The sequence below is a fragment of the Lemur catta genome, chromosome 23, assembly GCF_020740605.2.
Source record: "Lemur catta isolate mLemCat1 chromosome 23, mLemCat1.pri, whole genome shotgun sequence".
Classification (NCBI taxonomy): Eukaryota; Metazoa; Chordata; class Mammalia; order Primates; family Lemuridae; genus Lemur; species Lemur catta.
The window spans coordinates 18,888,823-18,908,519 of record NC_059150.1 but is presented as its reverse complement, the minus strand read 5'-3'; the positions used below and the strand labels follow the sequence as shown (position 1 = coordinate 18,908,519).

Below are 19,697 nucleotides of genomic sequence, written 5' to 3'. Positions count from 1 at the left end.
TAGCATTTACTTGGAGCAGAGGGAAAAGAGCTAGAACCTGGAGATAGACCATGCAGCCTTATCTTTAATGATGTCAGATAAAGTAAGCAACTAAATCAGCAATTCTCAACCACCAGAAAGGAGTCATGGGTAAGGTAGAAAGGAGATAAGGTAGCATTCCCCTGTATTAAGTAAATCACTGACCACCCTTCAGGAAATGGGGTAAGGTATACTTTTCCTATCAGTAGACACTGACAAAACCCAGGACCTCATTCTGAAATTCAATAAATTCCTTAGAAATTCCTAGAGGCATTAACAACTAAATATCATACAACTAGTCCAAGTATCCAAAACCTAAAATTCTTCCACTGAAAACAATCCTCTGTTCTTCACAAGTAAGTGTATAGCCCTTTTTAACAGAAGCAATCCAAATTCAGAGCTCCTCAACCAAGGTCTACCAGAGAAACAAGGCTTAGTTCTTTGGTTTGGGATACAGTGTTTTCACTTGACTCCCCAATTTAAGGTCTTTCTATAGTTCTCTATCACTTATCGGGTCTGACCTAACATGGCAGAGTGGCAGGAGCATAATCTATGCACCACAGCAGGTCTGGATTCCATCCTAAACTTAACCTGCACAACCTCAGGGAAGTCACCAGTCATACTGTTATTCCACAGGTGATAACAATAGTTCTCGAGAATTCAAAGAGGTAACCAAGAGGCACTCAACTAAAGGTAATTCATTTTCTTTTGCCACCCAGTTCCCAAGCTCCTCTCCTCCCCAGAGCCCACCCAGCAGCATGCCCTCATTACAATGTGAAGGGCCAATAATGCCTTCACCACTACCTGGTGACTTTTACATGTTTTTTCAAACAACTCATCCTTCCTGGAAAGTCCTCCACTCATGTCCATTACTTTTGAAACCCAAGAAGCTTTTCTTAGTTGACTTCAATCCACACTCTTCAAACTGCTCTGCAGGTACTCCCCTCAGCACTTTAAATAAAGTTCCAACTGAATTATTTTTCCTGTAGATGAATATTTTTGTCTTATCTCCTCAAACACAACACAAACAACCTCAGGACAAAGAAAGTGTCTTCAACATCTATCACAACTCACACACCCCCTATTTTGATGCTCCCCAGCTGCCTCACTTACAAAGACCTTTGTCCGCTGATTAGAATCACAATACAATAACCTCATCTCATTTTGAGTGACTACGTCTTTTCACTTTGTTGGAAATACTTCAGTTTCCTAATCTTCTCCAAGAAAGCCACACATTTCAAGCTTCACACTTCTTATTTCTAAAAGGCTCGGTAAGAGGAAGCCACCATTTAGTACATGTTAAGGAATGAAGATGGGTCTTCATAAGTAATTTGTGGAACATCTAGTTTTCACCACAGAAATTAAATAACAAGTTATATGAACACCAGACATTGCGACCAGAGCACATGCCATGCAGAGATATTGTTAAAGAATTCTAAGTCGGGCACCGTGGCTCACAACTGTAGTAATCCTAGCACTCTGGGAGGCCGAGGTAGGAGGATCCCTTGAGCTCAGGGGTTCCAGATCAACCTGAGCAAGAGCGAGACCCCATCTCGACTAAAAACAGAAAAATCAGCCAAGCGTCGTGTCCTGAGCCTGTAGTCCCAGCTACTTGGGAGGCTGAGGCAGAAGGATTGCTTGAGCCCAAGAGTTGGAGGTTTCTGTGAGCTAGGCTGATGTAGAACCTAGGGCAACAGAACAGAGAGTGTGTCTCAAAGAAAAAAGAAAAAAAGAAGAATTCTCTAAGCCTGCAGCAAAAACCACAAACTTACCATTTTACCACATCAAACCATGAAGCATCAACCAAAACCACTACCTGCTTAAAGGGAGGTGAGACAAGCAGACGGCTGCTCTTGGCTGCTCTTCCCGCAGGCTTCCCACGCTCCTCTTCCTGCAGCTTCCATGAGGCTTGCCTGAGTCCCTACAGGAGAGCACCTGGCAGGTACTTCATTTAAAGTGGGCTCATAACTCTATTAAAATCAGGTGTTTCACTTACTGGTTCACTAAACAAATATTTGTTAATGCCTACTAATGCCAGCAATGTCTGGTAAAGAGGAGAAAGATGGTAAGAGAAAAAAAATTTTTTTTGAGACAGAGTCTTGCTCTGTCACCCGGGCTAGAGTGCCATGGAGTTACCTAGCTCACAGTAACCTCCAACTCCTGGGGTCAGGCAATCCTCCTGCCTCAGTCTCCCAAGTAGCTGGGGCCACGGGCACACCCCACCATGCCCGGCTAATTTTTTCTATTTTTTAGTGGAGATGGGATCTCACTCTTGCTCAGGCTGATCTTGAACTCCTGACTTCAAGCAATCCTCCCACCCCATCCTCCCAAAAGATTATAGGCATGAGCCACCGTGCCCAGCCCGAGAAAATATATTTTAGATGATTAAGCCTGAAATTCTGTCCTTTCCAGACATGGTGGTGCACAAGTGCAGATCCAGCTACTCAGGAGACCGAGGCAGGAGGAGCCCTTAACCCCAGGAGGCTGCAGTGAGCTATGATGCTGCCACTGCACTCCAGCCTGAACAACACAGGGAGACCCTCTCTCTAAACAAACAAACAAACAGAAAAACAAAATCATTTATATATTATTTTGTACTATCATTCATTGAAAGTTTCTTTTTTTAATTTGAGGGATAATTAATACAATTGAAGCATACAAATATTAACTGTATAGCTATGAATTTTTACATATGTCACCCAGGTCAAGATATAGAACACAAAATCAGAACTATAAAGGAGAAGAGGAAAAGAGAACGGTCATTAACATGTCTCTAAAAACAGGCACCTGTTAACCATTCTGATTAGCAGAAAACTTTCCCTATACAGTACTGATTTATCATCATAAAACAAATTTATTAAGTCCCTAACTGTATCCAAGACCATGTACCAAATTCAAGAAATTAAAAAATGTGAAGGCTGATTTTGAGTTAATATTTCCACCAACTTTAAAACAAAAAGATTTGCATTCATTGAAGTACAGGAAAGAAAAAAAGACAAAACAAAAAAGAAGATAAAACAACAAACATCCAAAGAATAAAACAAAAACCTAAGGTTGCCTTCAATATAACAGGAAGCAGCCACACAGTTGGAAACAAAGAGTAAAAGAAGGGAGCTGAGGCAATACAACTCCTAAAGTTTTAAGAGAAACAAGGTAAATCACCTAATTTATCTCCCAGCTTTGCCACAAGGTTCCCTTCTCACAAGAGATCTGAGAGCACCATTGTCTAAGAAAGATAAATCTGCTTTATTTTATTTCATGAATATGTAGCTGTGCAGGGCACCACACTGACTGGACCCAGTTATTTTAGGCTGGCCCCCTGGAAGAGCACAGGCAAAGAAAAGCAGATGTACTTAATTAGTGCCAACCAGTCTGATGCAATACTCTAAAACCTCAGGGACATTTCTACAAATGAGTTTTCTGGTAACCCCTTTAGCAAGCTGTCAATTCTAGGCCGCAATGAGCAAACATCTAACTTTATCATTTTACAAGCAAGGATATGCTTGCAAATCCCAGCAGGACCCTCTTACACAAGTCTCAGAGCAAGCAACCAAGGCAAGGTAACAGAACAAGTGCACAATCCTACTGAAATTTTACCCTTCAAAACTGAGAACCGAAAATAAGAGACAACTTATTTTTCAAAATCTTCCAAGAAATGTTGAGCAGTAAAAATAAACAAACATCTCTGCTCTAAACTTTTGACACTTTTCCCTTAAACCCAAACAGAACATTGGTAGAGCTGTCAACTGAGCACAGCTGGACACAAGGACCAAGTAAAGAAGCATGTGTTGGTTCTGCTGGCTGTTGACTCTAGGCAGATCCATGATAACTGTTCATCTGCCTAACCACTTTAATGGGGGATACAGTGGGCTGAACTGCACTCTACACTTGCAATTCTTCACCATCCTAAAGAAAGGGCATACCCCAGTATGCCTATCTTCTAATTCTACTGATAATGAATTAATTAAACTAAAAATGATGCCATAAACAAATAAGCAAATAAGATACTTCATTGTAACCTTTCCCCTCAACTGCTTAATAAATCCCTTTAAGAATCTATTTTAACAATGAACATGCAAATATATATATATATTTTATTTATTAGAGACAGGGTCTCACTATGTTGCCCAGGCTGGAGTGCAGAGGCTATTCTTAGGCACAAGCATAGTATACTATAGCCTCAAACTCCTAGGCTCAAGCAATTCTCCTGCCTCACCCTTCCTAGTAGCTGAAACTACAGCTGAAACTACAATATATAAATATGTATATTTTAAATTTGTGTATGTCCATTTCTGAAGAAAAAATATAAATTAACATTAAAATTTCACAAATATATGTTCACATTTGAGAATTCATGGGCCGTTTTCTCATAAAATTTATCTAGGCTGGCTTCAAGTCATATAACAGTCGAATTTTTACCCAAAAAAGGTCATACATCTTTCCATTCCATATCAGTTCCTATAACTTAGTACTTTTTTAAAAAGTTCCAGAAATAACCACATACCGCATTTAACATTAGCTACTACAGTGGCAAATACCTCACAAAAATGGAGAGATGGCACTTATAAAAATAAACAAGCTCAAAAGTGTTGCTTTGAAGAATTTAATGTGCAATGTTCTAGACTTTTACAATTCAGGCATTTATTCCCTCACTCTACATATATTTATTGAACACTAGGCCAGAGAAGTCGCACTGGAGATAGGATGCCTCCAGCCTCCATCCAAATGGTCATTAAGCGAGTCCCTCCGTGCTTGCATCGCTCACTTAGGACTTATTACATAACACGAACATACTGCTCTGGAGCAGAGGTCTCCAAATTTGTGCTGTGAGGGCCAGACAGGAAATATTTCAGCCTTTTTGGGCTGGAACATATGGAGTCTGTCGCTATGACTCAACTCTGCCCTTGCAGTGCAAAAACAGCCACAGACAATGCATTATTAAATGGGCTAAACTGTGTCCAAATAAAACTTACCAGGTACTAAAATTTGAACTTTCATGTCATTTTCATGTCACAAATTCTTCTTGTGATTTGTTTCCAACCAATTAAAAATGTACAAACCGTTCTTCATTCATGGCCCATACAAAAATAGGTGGCAGGCCTGGGCTGGATTTGGCTGGGAGGGCTATAATTTCCCTACCCCCTGAGTCTAGAGACATAGGTCTCCACGTATAGACCTCATCTAAGCATGAGGTCAGGGCAGTGCCCCATGAGTCACTATACATCCAGGAATTTGCATGGTGCTAAGGGATAGCAAGCAATTAGCAACTATTAGTTATTCTTAATTGAACTAAAAGATGACCAAGTCCCATCCTGACCTTGCCTTCAAAGACCTCGTGGTCTAGAGGTAGAGAAACAGATAATCCTATGTGATAAGTGCTCCGATAGGTATGTACAGCGTAGTAGTAAGAGTGGGACACCTAATCCAGGCCAGGCATGGGGCAGAAAGAGGGGAGAGGAGGAGAGAGAGAGAAACTGGGGAAGGAGTTCTGAAGGTGCTGACATCTGGGAGAAGTGTTCCAAACCAAAGAACAGCCCTTTGGGCACGCTAAGTGACAAAAGATAAGCCTAAAGGCTAAAAAGGTCCAGATCCTTAAAGCACCTTGCACACCATGCCAAGGAGTTTGGACTCTATCCTAAAGGCTTGAGAAGCCACTACAGAATTTTTAGCTGGGTAATTAGGTTTGCATTTCAGAACCATCACTCAGTCTGAAGTATAGCTGCTAAATATAAGGGGGAAAACTGGAGGCAGAAAGACCACCAGTTGGCTAAGAGGGTGTTGCAGTAATTCAGGTGAAATTCAATGGGACCTACAGTAAGGCAGAGGCAAAGAGGATGGAAAGATAAGCATTCAAGAGACACAGTATCTGGATAAAGGAGGTAAGAGTGGAATCTTGGACAGATTATATTATGAATGGATTTCGGGAAAGAAAAGGGTGTAGTTACAGCTGCCCAGAACTGACCTGCCTCACAGCAGGGGATACTATCTGCTCAGCAAACATTATAATCTTTACTGATAAGAGCCTATCAAGCATGGTAATTTTTCAGAGAAGACTTGGGAAAAACTGGTTGAGAGCCTAAGTGTTAGACAGCAGTGTTCTTCACTGAGACAGGAATACCAAAAGAGCTTTGATTTGGGTGAGACAATAAGGAGTGAATTTTGGACATGGTCTCTGGACAACCCAAATTGACCATATGCAATAAGTCTTCAGGCCTGGAAAAGGAGCTGACTAGAAGCACAAATTAGAATTTGTAAATTTGCAAATCAAACTGCAAATAAAATCTTGAGATAAAGATGAGTTCATTCAGGGAAAGTGAATAGCATGGAACAAGGAATCCAGGAACATGAGCAAAAAGGAGCAGAGGAAAAAGAAAGAAAACCAAAGGAGCCTGGTATCTCTGACTCAGTGTATACATAAAATTTTACTTTAAAGTTCGTTTGGAATAAATTAGATATACTTTTGAGAGCTTTGTTAGAAAAGCTACAAGCTGCAGGGGCTAATCCAATCAACTGAGGAGGCAAAGACCTATTTCCACCATGACTTTTGGCAAATCACAACCTCAGGATACTCAACTTTGCCGTCACTGAGCTGTGAAAAATCTGATGATCAAATGGGGGCTTTATAAACTGTAAAATATTATACATTCACCCTTCATTTATCATTGTGATGCCATTACAACCGAGTGTGTAAATTCCATCTAATAGAGTATAAGCTTCTGAAGACAGGACCCTCAATCTTCTACATCTTTTTATCAGGTACAGTGGTATGTATTTCATAGGTATTTTAAAAATGTTTTTGGAATATGTGGCAGAAACATGAGAATGTATGCATGGGAGAAGGCATGCATAGAAAAAGGCAAACCCAATCATCTTCTTAAGATGATTTAGAACTGAAATGGTCAAACTTTATTCTTCCCACATATGTGACCAATGACAAATTAATGGGGTAAGGAGGATGCTTGATAGCCCCAGCTTCTTCCCTAAAGTGTAAATTCTTTTCTGAAATGCCCCGAGAATGGAGAAGGAATTTGCAGAAAAAGCAGTGAACTGTAGAAAAGGAAAACAGTCAAAAGCAACTTCATAAAACTGTGTGCAACAACTCCTGGCCATTAAAGAAGAGCTCCCTAACTTCTCAAGTTGAAACCTGCAAAATGTAAATCAGGCCTTTGTGAGACAAACTAAAATAGTGTCCCCTCAGGGTGCACAAATACCACAGTGAAGTCACCAGAGTGAGCTATTCCCTGACATAGTCAGAACCTACCATGCAAAGGGAAAAAAACTGCTATTTGTTCCATGTTAAATACATACACATTAAAAGACCAAACAGAATAAAAGACAATATCCTTATATATCAATTATTCTGATTTATGCAAATAAAAAGAATATTCAGATATAGATTTAAAAGATTTATTTAATCACTATTCATTCCTAAAGTTTATGAGGAGCTTAGAAACTAATCTGGTCTCAGTGTTAATTTTAGGAGTTCCATAAACTTTGATTGAGTTGGTTATATAAGCACTCTTCATTAATCTGATTGTTTTTAGAAAGAGGGAAAGCTACCTTTCTCCAAGATGAAGACCCTCTCTGCCAAGTTTCCATCCACAATGATTACCAAATTAGTTAAAGGGGGTGTTTCATAAAAGGCAAATCCTCAGCTACAATCTTACTTTCAACTACTCCAAGGATACTGATAAAACTTATTACGACTGATTATTATAAGACATGAAAGCCAAACTTTTTAACAGCAATTAAATAATCCATATAGAAGTTAGGAGAGAAGATCCAGAAATCAAAGGCAAAATAGCACTTCTTTATAGAGAAGAGTGCCTGGCTGAGATTTCCCGCCACAATAGACAGAAAGTACAGTTCTGGTTCCCACAGCAATTTTAACTCTTTATATCTGAGGATGCATGACACCTAGCACCCTGGATTACTGGATACCGTGCTTAAGACTTGGTTGCTTTCAGAAACAATGCTAATTTTCCTGGCTTTTGTACAGCAAGTGATGATACTGGTACAATGATCTAATCTGTACTTGCCATCTGTTAAAATATGCCTCAGCTCCCCCAAAAAGTACCAGTTAAAATGATCATATAATTTTACATATACATGTTATGCATGAAAATTTTCTGAAGAGTTACATAAGAAATTGAGAATGGTGGTCTCTAGGGCATGGAACTTATTAGCATCCAGAGATAAAGAGACTCACTTGTCATTATCCTTAATGTTTGAATCTACCATATCATGTTTCATTCTTATAATTTTAAAGTGATTATGATCAGTGCCAAAACATGTATGTGTCTTGTAACTACTTAAGTGTGATCTGACTTTGCTTATTTTAAAGTTTATTGTGTTAAGTTCAACATCAAAAGGAAGACTAGAAAAGTGGTGGCTAGACCCAGCTCTCTCACAGAGCTCATTTCCAGTTTCACATGCTCTGTAAGGGCAAAGCACAATATGCATCACTTGTTTAAGGGTATGTGAAATTTGAACTGGATGGGAGATTTAATAGATGCACAAAACAGTCATGGTACTTGAATTCATGGGAAATAGCCACAGCCCATGCAGTAACTAGAATTCACACGGTAACACATAAAGCTTTGCCTACTTGTCATAAATTGTGGATCATAACACACATGTATAGATATACCCTTATCATTAACAAGACGGGAAGACAGAGAGAGAGAAAGAACCATCAACCCCAACACACACAAATCCCTCCCTCCTTCCTCCACCACACGCAGTTTCCTCCAGGACATCATTTCTGATCCAAGAACAAGTACAATAAATCTAGTCAAGTTTTTATAAATTGTCTAAAAAGTTTAAAGTACATACTTTTACAGTTAATCACAATACGTCTATGAAAATAATTTTTTTAACTTACGAGTTCTAAACCCATAGCTTTATAAACTTCACTTAGCAAGAATATTACCAAAAACTGAGCAATTTTTCAGCAAAAACAAGTCTAAGCATGTAACATTTTTAGAATAAAAGAGTCGTGTTGGAGTCCTAACAAGGTGAACTCTAAGATCTCTTTTGACCTTTTAATCAACAAGACCCAAAGTTAATATATCTGCCTCCCGGTAGTAGCAACCTAACTTGACTGATACTGACTTACTCTACTGCATTAGCTTTGCAACAGAGAAGTAATCACTGACTAATCTATCTCTGCAATCACCAGAAATAACCTTCAGCTACATAGTGCCTACAACAGAAAACTGAGAGCCAAGATTGACAGCTCCACCTTTATCTAAATAAGAGATTGTTGTTTAGAAATTTTCAATTGAATCTAGGTACTCTGAGACATCAGGCAATGTCTTTTCTTTGAAAATTTAAAAATATGAAAATAAAATTGAAAATAAGACATCAAGAGTATTCAAACTTGAACACTGAAACTTTAGCAAGTTAAAATTTAAAGAAAAATACCTGGATATAAACTTCAAAAATAATTTTGCCAACTTAAAAAATACAACACTTAGAAGAAAATAGTTTAAGAGATTCCCCACAGATCTTAGGAAACTCTCTGGGTCTCTGGCAATGTCTTTAGAAAGGCACCTACCTCTTTAAGACACTACTACTTCTATATATTTCCATACCTTTAAAAAACTGAACTCAGTACAGTTTTCTACTTCAATCTCTAAAAAACAGGAGCCTCACGGTTTTATGAATTCATTTTCAAAAAGGTTTCACCTGCCTAATGACTTATCTACAAATAAAAAGGAATTCACTACAAAGGAGCTAAATATCACTGCTTTTCTAAAACTCATTCTACATACAGTAATTTAATTTCACTTTTCAAAGCACTTTTTGTAAATCATATTCTTTTTCCCCCCCTTTTATTTATTTATTTATTTATTTATTTTTTATTTCAGCTCATTACGGGGGTATGTAAGTCATATTCTTTCTCTGGAATCTCGACACCTATATGAAGTTTAGTGTACCAGAGAGCAGCGGAACGAAAAATACAAAATCATGATCAAAAGAATCATTTGCCCACAAAATGCTCCTTTCAAACATTCCCAAATAATGGTATTAACCTCATAGAACTACCCTGCTTTGACAGAAGAATGGCTTGGGGCAGTCTGTTCACTCTGGAAGTTCATTAGTACCAGCTACTGGTAAAATCAAGTCTCCCAGTGCAAGTGCTACAAATCAAATGTCAGTTTCTCACACACAGGTCTGTTAAACACAATAATGAAATCTGCTTACTTATGCATTTCAATGAACAAGAACTTACCTAGATCAAACATCATTTTTGATACTTTAAGATTCACAAATCCATCCTCATCCACCACCCTGCCACTGAGTTTTTTATACATCCCTTTCCTGATTTCTAAAGAATCACATATACATGTTTCTACACTTACTCTGAATTAAGCAAAAAGGAAGACAGTAGAAGAGAGCCTTTTACCCAGGGACAAAACTCTGCCCAGCAATTACAGTGAGTGCACTTCCTTTTGTTTTCTCTCTACCAGGATTAGCAGTGAAATAGCTATGTGGCTCTTAATTAAAGCTGAACAGCTCTGAAGAACAATAAATTTAAAAGTGAATTTCTATTTTAATTATACCTGGGCGATACAGGCGGTAGAGGCATTTGCTCCCCACAAACTCCATTAACACAACAGTGCAAACAGCAATCACCCTAAACCCAGGAGAGAAAGACTTCTAAACATTTTAAAGGCAAAAGTGTTTAAGGCGGACCTTCTTGTTCCAGATCCAAGAATGCGTTGTGATGGCCCGCTAGGAGAGAGAAAAATAAGGATGGAAGTTTCTGATTAACGCTTCAGGAGAAAGGGACCGAAATCCTAACAGCAGAAATGGCGAATAATCAGGGAGCGAGAATCCCGTAAAGTCAGAATAAGAAAGCAAAGAGAGATGCTAGCAGAGCATCTTGGCCCTCACGGGATGTTAAAAACTAGGTTTAAAAAGTTGGAGCAAGGAATTTGTGTGGCCCACGCCGGGGAGCAGAAAGCAGCATGTGGCTGTTTGGGCCCCTCAGGTGGGACCAGGGATGGAGACGGTCCGGGAGCTGGGCTGTTGGCGAGCAGTAGTAGGGGACAGGGCTGTCACCGCTTACCCAAGTGCAACGTGAGGTTGATGGAGTTGGGGTACTGCACCCCGGCCAGCATGGTCTGGCTTTGCCACCAGGTGGTGTCGGCCTGGTTGTTGTAGTCGGTCAGGAAGGCAGCCCCGTGCTGCAGGTGGGGCTGCCCGGCGTCGCACAGGTGACAGGACTTGGTGACCCCGGTCACCCCGGTCTGCACACAGTACTCCTCAGGCGGAGTCCCACACGTGTTGGTGGCCACCACGGTCACGTTGAAGGCGGCGTTGACGAACTCAGGCATGCAGCGCTGCGGCCGCCCGCCCTCGTCCGCGCACTCGTCCATGGCCGCCCGGGCACAGCGCGCCGCGGCGGCCGCCAGCACGACCAGCACGGGCCACAGCCGGCCCCGCCGGCCGCCCCTCATCCCGCCGCCCGCGCGCTGGGCCGCGGCGAAGGCACGGGCGCCGGCGCGCTCCCCTCGCCCGGGGCGTCCCCGGAGGCCGCGCCGCGGCTGCGCCTGGGGGCCGGGGCCGCACTCTGGGGCGGCGGCTCGCGCCGGGGACGCTGGCGGGGGCGCTCCTGGCGAGAACCGCGCGGCTCGCTAACCACTGCCCCGCGCCGCCCTCGCCGCCCTGCACACAGCCCGCTCTCGGCGCCGACCCCCGACTTCCTCGCGCGTGCCCGAGCGCGCGCCCCCGCGGGGAAGGAGCAGTGGGTGGGGTCGGCAGGGTGGGGTCTGGGCGAGGAGAAAGCCCAACCCCGGCCTCGGCCCAGCGGCTCCCGCGGCCCCCGTAGCTGCGCCCCAGCCCTCCGCGCCCCGTGGACTGCGCGTCCGCCCCGGCGACTCCAGGCGGGGGCGTCTCGCGCTCGGGCCCGCGGCGCGCGACCGGCGGGGAGGGGGAAGGGGGAGGGGGAAGGGGGCGGGGAGGGCGGTGGGGCGGTGCATGCCGGGAGGGAAGGGGAGGCTCGCGGAGCCCCGACTCCCAGCGCCGGGGTCTCGGGCTCCGCGTCCCCGGAAGGCTCCGGGTGGGGGAGGGGGTCACGGAGGGGCCTTAAAGGGGCGACGCCGGCCAGTGAGGTCGCTCGGGCTCGGGGGCTCGGGCCAACGTGGGCGGCGGCAGGAGGGTCCCCGCCCGGCCAGGTGTCGGTCCTGGGTGACCCGAGGGACCCCCCTCCGGCCCCCTGCGAGGAGAGGTCCCGGGGCGTCGATGGGGCCGACACGGTCCCTGGAGAGTAAAGGGCCTGGTTGCAGCATCAGAATGAATTTCGTGAAGCGATTTCCTGCCCGTTAATTAAAGTGTAACCGGTCGTTTAACCGGGGCGAGGAAGGAAGTGAAAGGCCGGGAATGGAATGACATTTTTCCCCTGGGTACGCAGCCGCGCTGCGGAATGCTTCCTCTGCGGTGCCTGTGTGCTCCGGCTTGCCTTTAAAAGACTCGAAATTATCTGGATTCTGACATCCTCCTTTTCGGGCCTGCTGAGTCACGGAATATTCTCAGTGCCAGGATGACTCAGTTCACGGAACCTGAGCCAGAAGATCATGAGTTTTGGTCCCAGATCAGAACCTGGGCACGTCCCCAGTGCTGGTACGCGGGCGAAGCCCGGGGCCCGCGGGGCGCTGCGGTTTGTAAACCTTTGCAGCCTCCAAGCAAAGGGGATGCGCAAAGCCGATGAGACAGGAGACGGATTTGGGTTTTGTTTTGTTTTGTTTTTTAACTTTTTAGGACCTTAATGATAAAATACACGACAGAAACAAAACAACACGTACTTGGTTTTTGCCTCAGTAGTCCCGCCGAGATAGGAATAGTGGGAATCTAAATCAATGAAATAAATAAATGTCAGGTGACTGTGGTTAGGGTCAGTGTTAGCCCCAGAACTTCTAACCTGGAGGGCCTTAAGGATTTTGGTTGGATGAAGGAAGGGAGGGTTACCTGGGAACTTGTTACATTGCTGAGCTTATTTAGCAAGCACGTGGATCATTGTTGGTTTATTTGCTGAGATGGGCGGAGATTATGCATGGCTAAAGGTCTCTAAGCCCTCACTTGTTGGCACCTTCCCTTTGGGAGAATAAAGTTATGGGGACTATAATAAGGTTTTAATTCTTTCATATTTGAGTTGAAGCAAAATTAATATATTCATTTATACCTAGGTGGGATGGTATTGTCTCTCAGTCCTTCGTTGTACTTGAGAACAATTGAGGGCATATAGGACAGAGATAAGGATGTTAGTTGTAAATAAAGTTACAGATATTTATAAGTATGTTTATTTCTATTTTAATAAATATATTAATGCATTTGCCTGATTATAAATTTTCAGTACTTCATTAGATATTGGCAAACCAAAGGGTAGGTCTCTTTATGTTTCCCACCAACAGTCAAAACAGATAAGGTAAGGAGACCCCAAAGGCTGCAAAATTAACATAAATATTTGTCTTTGCCACTGCTCCCTTTTGGGTCCAAGATTAACTTCAAATTATTACTTATAGAAATGTACCCATAATTTAATTACCAGAACCTATCTGATATTTGTAGAGCACATAAAGATACCTTGAATTAATCTCTAAATTCTTTTGCTCCTGGGAATGTGTTACACTGACAAGGAAGTATTTATTTTGAAGAAAGGTAAAGTATAACCAGCCAATGTGCTTAATGATAAAAATTTGGCTCCATTGTTTGGATCTTGATTCAAACAAACCGAAGTTTCAAACAAAAAATTTAAGGCAATTTGGAAAATTTGAACACTAACTAGATATTTGATGATATGAACAAATTAAGTATTTTAGGTACCTGGAGATGCCACAGTTGACTAAAAAAAAAAGTAAAGGTGGGGGTTTGGGGGGGCAAGGGCAATATATATAACCTGAACTTTTGTACCCCCATAATGAGCTGAAATTAAAAAAAAAATGTTCTTCAAAGTGCATCCCTTTCCCCCATGCCCAGAAAACTGTTGTAAAATCAGTAAAGATAAAAAGCATAATACATCAAAAAAAAAAGTAAAGGTGTAGTTTAATAAAGGGGGGGGCAGGCGCAATGGCCTGTAATGCTAGCACTCTGGGAGGCCAGGCAGGGGGAGGATCGGTTGAGCTCAGGAGTTCAAGACCAGCCTGAGCAAGAGCAAGACCCCCGTCTCTACTAAAAAAAAAAAAATAGAAAGAAATTAGCTGGACAACTAACAATATATATAGAAAAAATTAGCCGGGCATGGTGGCACATGCCTGTAGTCCCAGCTACTCAGGAGGCTGAGGCAGGAGGATTGCTTGAGCCCAGGAGTTTGACGTTGCTGTGAGCTAGGCTGACGCCACGGCACAGGCAACAGAGTGAGATTCTGTGGCAAAAATAAACAAATAAATAAAATCAAAAAAGGGGGGGATGTGTGTGAGATTTTCTTTTACTGCAATTTACTGTGTTTTCAAAAAATTCTGGAGCCTTTTTAACACATGTTCTTAAGTGCTTGGAAACTCTGTTATCTACTAAACAGACATGGTGCTTAGAAGAATAATGTGGACATACAGGAAACGTTGGATTCAGGTCCCTCAAAAGATAATTTTAGTGCCCAATCATTAGTGCCTCTATGCAAGAAAGGCAGGTTGAGGGGATATAGTTCTTTATTGTACAGGTGAGAGAGTGCCAAAAAAATTTTAAACCCCATTTAGAACTCCAGAGAAAAGAGATTTCTCCCTATCAGGATCTATATAAATAATTTCAAGAAAGGATGCTGAATGACCTGGCTTTGGTCACCTGGCGTACGCACCACTAGCCAGGTGAATACAATAACATAATTGGCAGTCCACCAGAAAACTATGGAGTTTGGGAACAGCTATGCAAAGGAAAGGTTGCTGTCGCTAGAATGGGGCAGGTTACAAGGCAGGAAAAAAAAAAAACCAACAACAGATGTCTACTACATCAGTATTTAGAATGTGATATAATTAGAAAAATAATTTAAAAGTGTGTTTTGACCTTTCAAGATTGCACCTTTGTCCTTTTTTTCCTCTTATAATCACCAATGTGTTTATTTTTCCATTCTTTAGTCTTTCTGACCTCACTTCCCTGTATTCTTCCCAAGCCTGAGTGCCACTATCCTATATACTTTATCTTTTATATTTAGAAATGCAACTTAAAATAGTAATTACTACTAATAACATAACAATGTCAGCCTATGTTTACATACTATTTTACACTTTTCAAAATTACACTGAAGCAGGGAGTGTTATCACCTATCTAGAGGTGAAGAGACTAAGACTCAAAGAGCTTAAGTAACCTCTGTAGACTAGTAGGAAGCAAAGTCAGGATGAGAGCCTGCTCTTTCTGGCTCCCTGTCCAGTGCTCTTTCCTTTTCTGTTGTGTCCAGGTCATGATAGGGAAGGGGGTAAAGGAAAAGCTATCTCACATTCCAAGGTTTTTAGGTTATCAAATAAGAATTTAAAAGTAGGGGAAAATTAATGTGATACCAGAAGAGAATGACAATATCCCCCTTCAAAGTTACAGTGACTACACATGATACTTTGTGTTAGGCTTATAGATCCTGCCTGGGTCCTTGGTACAAATCCAAGCATAACAAGATAAGATATCTTTTGTGGCTTTGCTCAGGTAAAGACAGGATTCCTCTTGTATGAGGTAAAACCCTTTCTTCCCACTCAGCCCCATGCACCCAATTCCTTTTTTTTTTTTTTCAGAATTGTCCAAACTCCTTTGTATTTTAAATATTTTTAAATGTTTTAAATTGACACATAATAATTATACATCTTTATAAGGTACGTAGTGATGCTTTGATACATACAATGTATACTGATCAAATCCAGGTACTTTGCATATCTGTCACCTCAAACATTTATCATTTCTTTGTGTTAAGAATATTCAATGTCCTCTCTTCTAGCTATTTGAAAATATATAATAAATTATTGTTTACTATTGCCTACAGTGCTGTCTAGAACTCGAGAACTTATTCCTCTTATATAGCTGTAATTTTATATCCTTTAACTAACTTCTCTCTCTAGCTCCTCCGGTTACCCTTCCTAGCTTCTAGTAACTACTATTCTACTCTCTACTTCTTTGAGATCAACTTTTTTAGCTTTCTCATATGAGTGAGAACATGCAGTATTTATCTTTCTTTTCCTGTCTTATTTCACGTAACATAATGTCCTCCAGGTTCATCCATGTTGCTGTGAATGACGGGATTTCATTTTTATGGATGAATAGTATTCCATTGTGTATATATGCCACATTTTCTTTATCCATTCATCTGTTGATAAACACTTAGGTTGATTCCATATCTTGGCTGTTGTGAATAGTGCTACAATAAACATGGGAGACAGACATCTCTTTGATGCATTGATTCCCTTTCCTTTGAATATATACCTAATAATGGGATTGCTGGATCATATGGTAGTTCTATCTGTAGTTTTTCGAGGAGCTTCCATGCTGTTCTCCATAATGACTGTACTACTTTACGTTCCCACCAACAGTATTTAAGAGTTTCCTTTTCTCTGCCCATGCACCCAATTCAAGCCATCTTTATATTGTGATACTAGTTTTCAGTGGAAGAGAAAATAAGGACACATGTCACAATTCATAAGATTTAAACCAGAACTTTATTTATTACAATATACAAGCACAATAAAAAAGAAAGTATTTCCAAAAATGAGTAGCAAAGCCAAATCTCACCCCCACTCAAAATCTTCCCATGAAGAGAAGAGAGAACTGAGAACTTCAGTTTTTTGTTTTTCGGTTTTTGGGTTTTTTTTTTGTTTTTTTTTTTGGAGACAGAGTCTCACACCATTGCCCAACTCCAACTAGGGTGCAGTGGCATCATCACAGCTTACTGCAATCTCAAACTCCTGGGCTCAGGCTCAGCCTCCTGAGTAGCTGGAACTACAGGCTCCTGCCACCATGGCCAGCTATTTTTTTCTATTTTTAGTAGAGATGGGGTCTTGCTCTTGCTCAGATTGGTCTTGAACTCCTAAACTCAAGCAATCCTCCTGCTTCATCTTCCCAGAATGCTAGGATTCAGGCATGAGCCACCATATCCAGCCAAGAACTTCACATCTTAAAATTTTATTATTCTATTAACCAGACATGAACTTATAGGGAATAGGGAGATAAACCTCTACAGGGAGATAAATTCCCGCTATAGAGAATAGAGAGATAAATAATTTTTTATATGAAGATGACATGGTTTTATCGTGGGAACTCAGAACATCCTTGCCAAGTTGTTGACCCTAATAAGGTCAACCAGTTACTGTTAGAAAGAAAGTAATTCTTTTAAAACCAAAATTATTATTGTTGGTAGTTTTCCCTAACCTTTAATTGCCTTATAGTTTATTACCTCATTCCATTACGTAGGTATATATTGCAACAGGGGTTTTTGGAGGATATGCCTGGATATTATATTGTTCAAAATTAGAAGTTCACAGCTCTTTGAGTGGGATATTTACGGGGCTGTGGTGGGAGGTTATAACCAGCTTTAAATTTTTTCCAGCTGAAAGTATTATGGTTCTGGAACAGAACTCAAGGACCTCCATCTCCAGTGTATATGTGCATTTGAAGAAATAGTAATGACTTTTTCCTCCCACCCAAATTTTATTTATTGTAATAACTAAACTAAAACATGACTTAAAAACATTTTATCCATAATTCTACTGCATTAAAATGACTTTTTCATTTATCAGAATTCCCTTTCTAATTCCTTGATTACCAATTGGACTGGCCTCCTTTTCATATATTTATTAGCCATTTGGGTATCCTCTTTTGTGCCATTTTATGTTTTTACTATTTTTTCTATTATCTTTTCTTAATAATTTGTAGGAATTCTTTATACATTTTGGTTACAGGCCCCTTTTCTGATTCTATTTGTTGCAAATATCTTCTTTCACTGTGTGGTTTGCTTTTTACCTCTTAATAGTGTCTCTCCTAAAACTTTTACTATGTAAAAATTCAAATATAAACCAAAGTAGGGAGAATTATGCAATGAAACCCCAGCTTCAAAAAAGACGCATGACAAATCTTGTCTCAGCTATATACTCCCTCACTTCTCCCCCATCTTACTTCAAATTATTTTAAAACAAAATCACAAATGTTATACCATTTCATTTAATGATGTCCTGACATGAAAAGAAATTCTTCATTTTAATGTAATCCAATTATGAACTCTAAGATTAGTGCTGTTTGTATATTCATTTAAGAAATCTTTAAGGTCATTAATGTGTTCTCCTATGTGACTTGGAAATTTTACTTTTGTGTTTCCCATTTAAATCTTTAATTCAGCTAGAATTTATTTTTGTGTATGGTGTGAGGTAGAGGTCAAGAGATATTCTTCCATATGGCTACCTGTTACCAAATCACCATTTTTAAAAAGACTATTCTTTCCCCCACTACTCTACAGTGTGACCTTTTGTCACCAATCAAGTGCTTTAGTGGTCTGTTTCAGCTATTTGTGTTTTGCTTCATTGTAGCTTTACAATAGTTTTGATATCCAGTAGTATAGGTCCTCCAACAATATTTTTTTATTCAAGACCATTTTGGCTCTTTGCATTTCCATGTAATTTTAGAATTTTAGAATTGGCTTGTCAATTTCCACCAAAGGAAAAAAAAAACTACCCAGAATTTTGCTTGTGATTGCATTTAATTCATATATTAATTTGGAAGAAGTAACTTTCATACAATATTGAGTCTTCTGTCCTTTAATATATCTCTTCATTTACTCAGAGAATCTTTAGATTCCCTTGATAATCTTGTATAGTTTGCTGTATATGACCTTGCACATCTTTCATTAACTGTTTTGCCAGGTATTTGCTTTTTTTAAAATCTTACTGTTTGTTACTAGAATATAAAAACACAATTGATTTTTTCATATTGGTCTTGTATCTAACTATTCAACAACCTTACAAAAATCATATGTTAACTAGAGTCAGTGCTCTTACCCACTATGTCTAACAATAACAAATACTCATTTGGAGCTTTCCATGTAGCAATGACATTTTAAGTGCTCAGTATATATTAACTCATCTAATCTTTGCAATAATTCTGTGAGATATATATTTTTAGTGTCATCTGATTTTATAGATGAGGAAACAGAGGCTTAAGGAGATTCATTCAGTATTGTACTCAAGATCATGGTGAGTGAGTGGTAGAGCTGAGATTCAGACACAGGCAGTCTGGCTGCAGAGCCTTCATCTTCACTGTTATGTAACACTGCCTCTCAAACTGTATGGATTTGTCAAAGACATGGCAAGTGTCAAACACCAGTTCACGTGTATGTTATCATATCATCATTTGCAAATTAACATTCACCTAGGTTTGATAATTACATCAGAAATAATGAGACATTTATTTCTGAATGGATGTTTTGCTGATAAATAAGATCCTCATAAAGTTTTTTCAAATTTTTAAAATTTAAAAACATACTTTATAGACATAGAAATACTCTGTAAACAATAATGTTGATAAATATCATTACACAAAAATATACATCATATTCTTAGTTCATGTTCTGTGACAAAAAGAAATGACTGTTATAGATAAGATCAGCTGAGAAAAAGAAACATTCCATTTACTTTATGTACACAGATTATTTCTTCCAGGGCTACAACCTGAATTATTAAAGTTAAAAGTTAAACTTTAATGTTAAACCACTCAAGGAC

The 19,697-nt window shown here is 40.3% G+C and overlaps 1 protein-coding gene across 1 annotated transcript in view; it reads right to left on the bottom strand.

The window, feature by feature from the left end:
• Positions 1-11,752, bottom strand: part of LAMC1 (laminin subunit gamma 1) — a 108,589-nt gene extending 96,837 nt beyond the window's left edge. The window contains exon 1 of the mRNA XM_045536370.1: positions 11,096-11,752. Coding sequence (XP_045392326.1) covers positions 11,096-11,486 — 391 coding nt within the window. The 5' untranslated portion in view covers positions 11,487-11,752. The remainder of the gene's footprint in view (positions 1-11,095) is intronic.
• Between the last annotated feature and the right edge of the window lie 7,945 nt (positions 11,753-19,697).